Genomic DNA, 9,743 nt, shown 5'->3' with positions numbered 1-9,743 from the left:
TGAGTCCCCCTCCTGCGAACCCTCCTGAGATCATATGGATATGTCTCTCCGGGGTCTGTGGTGGTGGGTCTCTTCTATCCACATCATCTCGCTTTCTCTTCCCATGGCTGTCCGACCTTTCTATGAGATATCTGTCAAGCCGACCTTCTCTAGCCAGCTTTTCTATCACATTTTTGAGGTCGTAACAGTCATTTGTGGAGTGACCATATATTTTATGGTACTCACAGTAGTCGCTGCGGCTCCCCCCTTTTTTCTCTGAGCCCATTGACTAACCCCATTATGACTGCCTCGGTGGGCAGGTCTTGAATCTCTAAACATGCTTTGTTGAACCTTTCCATATAGGCTCGTAAGGATTCTCCGACCTCCTGTTTTATTCCCAGGAGGCTTGGTGCATGTTTTACTTTATCTTTCTGGATAGAGAACCTCATCAAGAACTTCCTTGAGAGGTCTTCAAAACTGGTAACCGACCTCGGGGGGAGGCTGTCGAACCACTTCATCGCCGCTTTCGACATGGTTGTCGGAAAAGCTTTGCATCGCGTAGCATCAGAAACGTCAACCAGATACATCCGACTTTTAAAATTGCTCAAATGATGCTTTGGATCAGTGGTTCCGTCGTAGAGGTCCATATCGGGGCTTCTAAAGTTTCTTGAAACTTTTGCCCTCATTATGTCCTCGCTAAAAGGATCTTCCCCCCTAGGGGCGACTCTTCTCTACTGTCACGGAAGTTCCGACCTTTGAGGGAGGATTCTAACTTTAAGAGTTTTTCCTCTAATTCTTTTCGTCGATCCATCTCCTCTCTTAGGTGCTTTTCTATCTCCCTTTGTCGCTCCCGTTCCTGTTCTAGTTGTTCCAAACGACTTTGGTGGACATGGACTAATCCCATAAGCTCAGTTGCGTGGGACTGTCCGTCCTTTTCTGACTCACGGCCTTCTGAGGAATTCACCTTCGGGGTTTTGACTCCGGAGGTTCCTTCTTTGTGTTGATCGTTGGTTTCCTGATGGAGGGTTAGGTCCGCGTCATTATTTTCGGTATCCAGATTTTCTTGTTCAGAATCTGTTTCCACATGACCCTCCTCAGGGGATCTGTCCGCCATCACTGGTTGATCTCTCGGGTCCCCAGCAACGGCGCCAATGTTACGGTAGGTAACCGGAGATTAATGGGCTGGATGGCGTTGGTTGGCCCAATCGTCTGAGGGAGGAAGCCTTTTGTGAGGGTCTGCGCCTTGGGGGCCTCCGTCCGACTTGTGAGTATGAATGAATGGGGGGTGGTACCTGCAAGGACACTCCAATGCCTAAGTCAGCAAGAGTGTTAGCAGGTCTAGAGAGTATTGGGACTTAGAGATACCTGAGGGGTGTCAGTGTATTTTATAGTGGTGAACCAATAACCACCGTTGGAGTAGTGCCACTTTTCTAGGGTGTTAACCGTCCCTTTATCTTAGGGAAGTTAAGATATGGCTCGTGGAAGTGGTTAGAGAGATTCTAGGGGCAGTTACTCATTCAAATGAGTGATTATCTGCCAACTGACCCTCGTTCCCGGCTTCTTTAGAGCAAGTCGTGACGAGTACCGACTTCGTAGTGGCTGATCTGGTGAAAGGTGAGGTCAACCCTTTGGGTTGGGCCTTTTTACTTGGATCCTGGGCCTTAATCGTTGGGCCAGGGTATGAACAGGTAGGGTAGGGTTTAGAACTTTAGGATGCGGGTAGGGTTAGGGTTGAGAGATTCTCAACCCGCGGATAAAGTAGAGTAAAGTTTTAATAAAATTTTCAACCCGCGAGTAGGATTAGGGTAGAGTCCAAACCCTACCCTACCCTAGTCATTGCAGCCCTATTCGAGAGTTCCCTTCTCTATTATTAGGCCATTCACACATTATGCATAACAAACCTTGTACGTTAAGGATTTAAGTTCAAAGGCATTGGGTTTGTGTTCAGGGATATATTATTTAATTCTATTTATCAATGGATGGCATTTGAGAAGATAGACATTACTAATACAGTAGTATTTTGAGGGATCAAAAAATAGATGCTAGTTTCAACCTCTAGTAAATTATTGACTTTCCTTTAACCCCGTGAGACAACACTAATCATGAATGACATCCTAAATTCGTGGTTAATTCACCAAACCCAAATTCCATTATATTGTGTTATAAATCCCTTCTCCCGTGCCCCCCAACAATTGCATTTCCCCTGATTATTTTCCTTCGTTGCAAAACCTTTCAAGTAATCAAAATGAAACACTATTTCTCCACATTAATAATCCTCATATGTTTTTCGCTATTAAGTCAATCTAACGCCACCTTCCCTCGCTATTATCATCACCAGGCTCACGCGCCCGAGACAAGTCAGCAACCACACCACCCATTTGGCGCTCACATTTTCCATGATGACACCCCTGGAGCTGAAGCAACCCACCACTACCAGGGTGTTGATGCTCCGGCACAATCGCCGTCGAGCCATGGCGGCGGTGGCCTTGACTCATCATCATTCTACTCTTCTTTCTCGGATCTCCTTAAAGGAACCTTACGCGGCCACACGTTAACAATGCCCGACGATATCACACACTTGTCAACCAAACACCACAACGAACTCAGACAAATATGCGGCCACACCGATTACCCTGACGTGTGCTTCTCCACCATCGCACCGCATCTCCACGGCGAGCACTTCGACCTCACCCACGTCCTCCAAGCTTCCATAACGGCCTGCTCGATCGAGTTGAAGCTGACCATAGAGAAGGCGAAGAGGCACTCGAGCACTTCGTCGCCGGAGAACTTAGGTGCAGTCATGTACGTGGACTGTAGGGTGCAGTATACCAACGCGCTTGAGAACCTCCAAAAAGCGAGTGATGCTGCTGCGGGGCGTGATCTTGGAACGGTTACCATCATGCTTAGTTCTGTTATGGCTGACGTGGCAACATGTGAGAGCGGGTTTCAGGATCTCGAGTCCTCTACCTTCGTTTCCGGGTCGGTTGGAATTATGGCAAGCAATTGTCTTGCCATTGCTCATATGGTTCCCCATCAGTAGCTTTCATTTCTGTATATATTATTAATTTATTATGCTTTATTTATATTTTTCATTTTTATGTGCATATTAATTAACTAGAGTAAATTTCTCTTTAGTACAGGAAGCATTAACATTTGACATGTAGATTCTTGTATCAAAACAAAATTTTACTTTAGTTGATTGAAATATATGTATTGTATTGTATTTTCTTTTCCTTTTTTTTTGTTTAACCTTTGTTTTTTCTTAATAGCCAATTCAAACGAATGAGCAATTTCATACAAAGAACTTTATGTTTGAATAAAATACTAGGTAGTATCGTATCTATTATTAATAGAGATAATTTCATCAACTCTTATAAATTTTTGTTATTGTGAATATATTTTTTATTTACTTGATTTGTATATTATTTTACGGTAATATTAAGAATTAACACTCTTAGTGTAAAAAATAAAAAGTTAATTAATGTTGATTCAAATGTAAGAGAAAATTAAAGAAAATTCGTTGATCGCTTAGAATTTCTATTATGTTATCTTAACGAGTTGTAGAAAATGATAATATTAGAGAAACACAAGAAAAAATAGAAAATTAATGAATGTATGTTAAATAAAGTAAATTTTAGTTGTTTTTAGTTATTTTTTATTATTAAATATTTTCAAATAGAAAAAGTATATGATAATATATGATATTATTAAATGGATATATAAATGACTAACGTTTTATATGATGGGGATACAACTTATCAATTGTTGGGCACATAAAATTCTTTACACTATGTATCATAATTAATGTCTTATAGATGACTAAAAACAAGTTAATAAGGAACAATTAGGCAAAATTTGATACATTGTAGACAAATTTTAATTAGGAGAAAATTTTTATTACATGCCATATAGACAAACTTAAGTATGAAGGAAATATTAGAATTCAAAAAATAATAACATTCTTGACACTTTTTCCTTTATTACTCATCACGGTTTGAGAACATTTTGAGTTTTGAGCAACTAACTTTCAATAGGGACGCCCTAAGGAGTATCAACTTAGACACATGATAACATATTATATATACCTATTTCTGTCTTATATTGCACGTAAAGTACGTTTACTAATTTAAATTTTATTCCATAAACAGGCAAAACTATACATATGCAATCCACCAAGGCCCAAAGGCATCAAAACTTGGTTGTGTAGCACAAATTTATTCTCTGTCCTATACAATTAATATCAAATTAGGAAAATAATTAACTTTTATTTTGATTGTCACTCTTCACCACAGTGACTGGACATGTGGCATGATTCACTACATAATTACTCACACTTCCCATAAAGGCCCTGCAAAACACAACATAAGATGAAAATTCATAATGAGATTCATTCTACTCTTCATAACGAATAAACCATGAATAACCGAAATGCAATGCATGCTTCTCAAATCCTATGCTTTAAGTAGAAAGCATGATTATTAAAAGAACGTTTGCTACTTTGCTAGTAACCTTTGGAGGGGACCAAGGCCTCTATTTCCCATGAAAAGAGCCTCTAAAGGTATTGAATCGACTGCTTGGCAAATCTTTTCACGAGGGTCACCCCAAAAGATTTTCATGAGTACCTCTACCTGCCAAGGACCAAAGTTATTAACTTATTATAGTAAAATGCACATTATCATGCATCATAATGTCTGTTAACATATTCGTTATCAAGAACTCAAATCATACTTTTTTATCCTTTGCAGCTTTTTGGGACACTTCAATTGCTTCGGGAGTGGGCTTCAGTCCATATTTCTTCATGACCTCAGCATCAGTGAACTCGTTTAGGGGTATGTAAGCTGCATACCATCAAGATTCAAGAATGAATCCTTTGGCCTATATATAATTAATTGTTTCAAGTGCAATTTAAATAGGATACTTCATACTTTAAATTCAAAAATATTATTTGTACATTAAAATTAATCATTATATTCATGTATTAATGGCTGATATTGGTGATTAATTCTAACATATACTTAATATGATAATGATTATTTATTCATTTATGAATGGGCATTATCATGCAAATAAAATAAGGTAGAAAATAATTTATTCTCTAAGTTTCTGATATTTAGCAAAGTAATTGTCAACTATAAATAACTTACGAGCTCCGGTGAGTTCCCAGAGCTGCATCTCGCCATGCTCGTAGTTAACGTCTGGGCGAATGATGAGGAGGATGATATGGTCTCCTTCTCTGGCAAAATTTTCCACCGCCCATTTGAGCGCCGCGACGCTGCACGGCGAGAAATCCATGGCCACTCCCAGTCTCCTATGATTACTACGTGGCATGCTGATCACGCGTTGCTTTCTTTTATTTCTGGTTTCAGTTGTGTTTTACACTACTGTTGGTGTTTAATTATTTATTTATGTGTGAATGTTTTACGGGGCATTATTGAATCAACTACTTGTGAGGCCAAGAGAAAAGACGACGACAATTGCGTTCACACCTCATACCATTAGTGGCTGAGGCTGATGTTAGATGAAAATTTGATATTTTGTTTATGATATGTTTTGTTAAAGAAATGGCGGCCACTCTGATAAAGTTATCAAAAACGTCTTTTTTTAAAGACGTTATATGTATCACATTACTATTGGACGAAATATTAAACTGGTCAATAAAATATTTTAAATAAACCAAAATAAAATTAGTTTATTATAATTATCATATCCGATTTGATTCGATCGGTTTACATAATCTAAACTAAATCATATTTAAATCTTTCATTAAAATGATAAATATATCCTTAATTTTTATTTTGCAAACATTTAAATTTATAAAAATATAAAATTACAATTAAGTCCTTTTTTTTTGGCAATACAATTAAGTCCTTAAAAAAAAACCCTAAACTCTTGGTAGCCCAAGCCCAAACCAAGGCAAATCCAATCTCAATGGCTCACCAATTTCTCAATCTAACCCCAAAAAAGCCCTAGCCCCAGCAATCAGCATCTCCTTCGTCTCCTTCGTCTCATCTCTCTGCTCACTATCGCGATCTCAAGCTTTCTCCCTCTCTCGTCTCGGGTCTCGCACTCAACGTTTTCGTCGCTCTCCGTGTCGCCAGTCGTCACCATCTTGCACTCAGTCGCACTCGCACGCCTTCCCTGAGCTCGTTGTCGCCGGCGGCAGAAGCACCCAGACCCGGACTGGTCGTCGTCGTCGTCGCTCCATGGCTCCTCACCGTCTCGCACTTAGTCGTGCGCCTTCTCGCGCTTGTCGTTTCCGGCGGCAAAAGTAGCCGGTCCCGAGGTTGGTAGTCGTTGTCGTCTTCATACTTTGAATCTCGCCGTCAGCTTCCTCTCCGCCCTCAGATTCCTTCGCCCAACCAGAAGCTGGTCCCCGATTTGGTGATTTTCACTAAATTCCTCTGGTCCTTTTTTTTTTCATTTTTGTTGCCCTAATTCATCACTGCACTTTGATTTGAATTTGTTGCTGAAAATATAACTGAACTAGTTTTTATTTTTGCTGAAAATCATCATTGTCGTGAATTTGTTAGTATTTATTACCACCGAACCTTGAATAATTTGTTGAGCTAGTTTCTTTGTTGCTTAAAATCATCACTAAGATGAATTTTGTATTATCATCAATGAAGCTTGAATTTGTTGCTGTCATGCTCAAATAATTACTTAGCTAAATGTTTTTATTGCTGGAAATGTGAGTTGAATATATTAGTGATTGCACCTTGAATTTGTTGTTGTCTTGCTAAATAATCACTTAGTACATGAAAATGAATGTTAAAGGGAGATCGCTGCCAGAAATTAATATTTCTCCTTTTTTCGATGATTTACTGTGTAATATCATGCTTAGAGCAGGACAGATTTGTATGGTTGTTCATTTTTTTCGATGATTTGCTATTTGTTACATGTCTTTGGTTGCTACAAACATGAGCTAAATACATATGATTCATTGGTTAAAACATTTTCTTATTTTTTCTAAGCTTCCTCTAGTCTTTACGGCGATTGTTTACACTTTTTTAGTCTATATTTGTATCCCATTGATGCCCGTCTCCCCTCGTATTTATTGTTTGCTTTTGACATGTGTTCTAAGACTGAGTTTTGACCTTCATCTTAAACAGAGATCCTGCAAATGTCTATTAATTTTTAACCTGATTGCTTATAATTCTTAGCATGATATACCTCTCAAATCTATAAGCTGCTGTTCTGTTGCACAAGGTTTGTTGTAGTTTTTTTTGTACAACTTTTCGTAGGACTTAATAGTCTTTTCTTGGTCATGTAGGACTAATACTATAATAGTCTGAGGTTCTGTAGGTAGTTCTTATCAAATTCCTTATATATAATAACACAAACTATGGTCAGTTAGATGAAAATCAAGACTTAGAACTATTTAAGTAGCTATATAGTATAGTCACTTCAAACTAATTGTTCATTGAACTGAATGTGGAATCCAATTGTTAACAATTTCTGCCTTTACCAAGTTTGAATTAATTTATGGTACCTATATGCTTGTTGAACTATCGACATCTCCAATTTTCCAGGGCCATTATGTCTGTAATAACTTACAACGGCCAGTTCAAGGAATACAACTTAAGTCTTGATGCCCACAATGATCTAACTTGATCTCTGGGACGTGAATTCAATCTTTTGACAGTGACTCTGGACAAGGATGTCATTTCATGAGTGGCAAATAGTGGATGCATGTTAGCATGATATAGTTAGAAAAACTTGAACTACCCTTGCCGCTCTTTTTCTATCTAAGAAAACAGTCTACATCTGCTGACATGACTGTCATAACATATATGGAGGAATTATCGTTGTAAATTTGTTCTATTTTTTCTCCCAAAAATGTATATTCTCATTTTTCTGAGATACAATTTGGTCGCAGCTGATGATATGTTGTATTTATGGAGTATAAAATTATCTATAATAAAAAATTTTACTGGCCTCAATTAACGAAATATGGGGATTTAACGAAATATGGCGAAAGTGCCTCCATTCAATCCGAGTATAGTTATTTTGGTTACATCTCGTGGTTAATGTTGTTAGCCTCTTGTCTAAAGCTCTAATATAAAGCTTTGAATCTTTTAATTTGTTAAATCATATAAAGGAAATTCAATTCAGTCAGTTATAAGATTTCAAGTGTGATTAAACAAAAAGGTGTACGGTGTATTGACGTTTTCTCAAGAATCGCGTTTAGAAAAAAAAGGAGCGCTTACAAAATTAGAGATCGCTTTATTTTACACGAAAGTAAAAGTGTAAAACTCAAGACTAAGATTGCTTTATTTTATACGAAAGTAAAAGTGTAAAACTCAAGACTAAAATACAACTAGTTCTCATAATAACTGGAAATTACCTGAAAATTACAGAGCGATCGCATCAGTTTTAAATATTTCTGTTGTTACCTAACTAGATGTACACTCGAACAATTCAAAAATCTAGTAGTCATTTATTTTTAAAGGAAACTTATTGATACAATGACCAATATCCGACTATACAGGAAAATTTTTATTTTAATGTAAGTATAAAGTTTTTTAAGATTAAAAAAAAATTATTGATTAATGCAATAATGAAGAATTAAAAATAAAATTATATCATATCTAACACATTAGGAAACAAAATATCGGTACAACTGTATCACAATTGTCTTCTATTCCTGCTAGAATGAAAACCACTTTAAGTGGCTCCGAATTTTTTATGGCATGACTATAACGTTTCATCACGATAAATGAAATGGCCACACACAGCTTTAGTATATTTCTTACTGACCCTCTAAGATAATTTAAATCTATACATTTATTATATATTGTCCAAAATATTGTATAACTATGTTTCAATTTAATTATGTGCCTAGCACAACTAGCAAAATTCAATTGCAACTTGAAGAGAGGATGCAAGTGAGGAGAGCAAAAAATGGGATCCATGAGGTTGATGGAAAAGACAAGAAAGCTATAGACATAGCATTGATTAGTATATATTCAGAGCAACTTAATATTACATAAGATAAATTAAATTCTATGAATCCATAGGAGATGATTTCACGTGACTTTGTTAAATTCAATTGGATCAGTTGGACTAGTTATAACATCTTTAAATTTAACATTTTATACGAAAAATATTTTAGTTTAATAATTTAAGCCAATCAAACCTTTTCATTAAACAAAAAAATTAGTCATTTTTAACATAAGAATCTTTTTTTTATCTAATGATTTTGCTAGTGTATATATCAATTTTGTGTTGTTTTACTTAAATCATGGATTTTAATTGAGATCCTTAATTACTTTTTTTTTTCTTTGAACGATGATCAATCTTTAAGAATGAAATCACATAGTTTTTATGTCAAATTTTTCTTTCCTTTTTTAATGATATCATCAATTTTAACTATATATGAAATGCAAAATATATATAACTTTTCTTTATAAAAATGACCAATATCCGACTACAAGTGAAAATTTTTATTTTAATGTAAGTATAAAATTTTTTAAGATTAAAAAAAATTATTGATTAATGCAATAATGAAGAACTAAGAATAAAATAATATAATATTTAATACATTAGGAAACAAAATATTGGTATAACTATGTAAATTACATTAATTACGAGATTTTGAAGCATGAATAAAATTTAAAATATTATTCTATTCTCAAAATTCAATCTAAAAATTATGTTTAATAACTTAATTCACTTAATTAGAGTATATTCATTAGAATTATTTTTGTAATAATAGCTAATGAAAATAAATTTATTCAGGATCAAGTTTAAAATAAAATAATAGC

The 9,743-nt window shown here is 35.8% G+C and overlaps 2 protein-coding genes across 2 annotated transcripts; one reads left to right on the top strand and one right to left on the bottom strand.

Moving 5' to 3' along the window:
- Nucleotides 1-2,192: 2,192 nt before the first annotated feature.
- Nucleotides 2,193-3,113, top strand: LOC148566759 (uncharacterized). The gene has a single exon (XM_088485740.1). The coding sequence runs from the start codon at nucleotides 2,225-2,227 to the stop codon at nucleotides 3,017-3,019; it is 795 nt and encodes a 264-aa protein (XP_088341866.1). The 5' UTR covers nucleotides 2,193-2,224; the 3' UTR covers nucleotides 3,020-3,113.
- An 864-nt stretch (nucleotides 3,114-3,977) lies between these two features.
- On the bottom strand, nucleotides 3,978-5,374 carry LOC107637615 (Adenine nucleotide alpha hydrolases-like superfamily protein). Its single transcript, XM_021120147.2, has 4 exons — nucleotides 5,124-5,374; nucleotides 4,708-4,817; nucleotides 4,489-4,607; nucleotides 3,978-4,327 (listed from the first exon to the last, which is right to left on the bottom strand). Exons 1-4 carry the CDS (start codon nucleotides 5,305-5,307, stop codon nucleotides 4,237-4,239), a joined length of 504 nt encoding a protein of 167 aa, XP_020975806.1. The 5' UTR covers nucleotides 5,308-5,374; the 3' UTR covers nucleotides 3,978-4,236.
- Between the last annotated feature and the right edge of the window lie 4,369 nt (nucleotides 5,375-9,743).

This window comes from Arachis ipaensis, chromosome B4 (genome assembly GCF_059453495.1).
Source record: "Arachis ipaensis isolate K30076 ecotype BB chromosome B4, ASM5945349v1, whole genome shotgun sequence".
Lineage (NCBI taxonomy): Eukaryota > Viridiplantae > Streptophyta > Magnoliopsida > Fabales > Fabaceae > Arachis > Arachis ipaensis.
Note: the sequence above shows the minus strand (reverse complement) of the source record. Positions and strands in the feature narration are given on the sequence as shown.

Bases quoted from the DNA above. Each gene is read 5' to 3' on its own strand.
- LOC148566759 (XM_088485740.1), top strand. From the start codon at position 2,225: ATGAAACACTATTTCTCCACATTAATAATCCTCATATGTTTTTCGCTA.
- LOC107637615 (XM_021120147.2), bottom strand. From the start codon at position 5,307: ATGCCACGTAGTAATCATAGGAGACTGGGAGTGGCCATGGATTTCTCG. The intron at 4,608-4,707 runs GTATGATTTGAG...GGTCCTTGGCAG, and splicing joins AAGCTGCAAAGGATAAAAAA to GTAGAGGTACTCATGAAAAT. The intron at 4,328-4,488 runs GTTACTAGCAAA...TGTGTTTTGCAG, and splicing joins GGCCTTGGTCCCCTCCAAAG to GGCCTTTATGGGAAGTGTGA.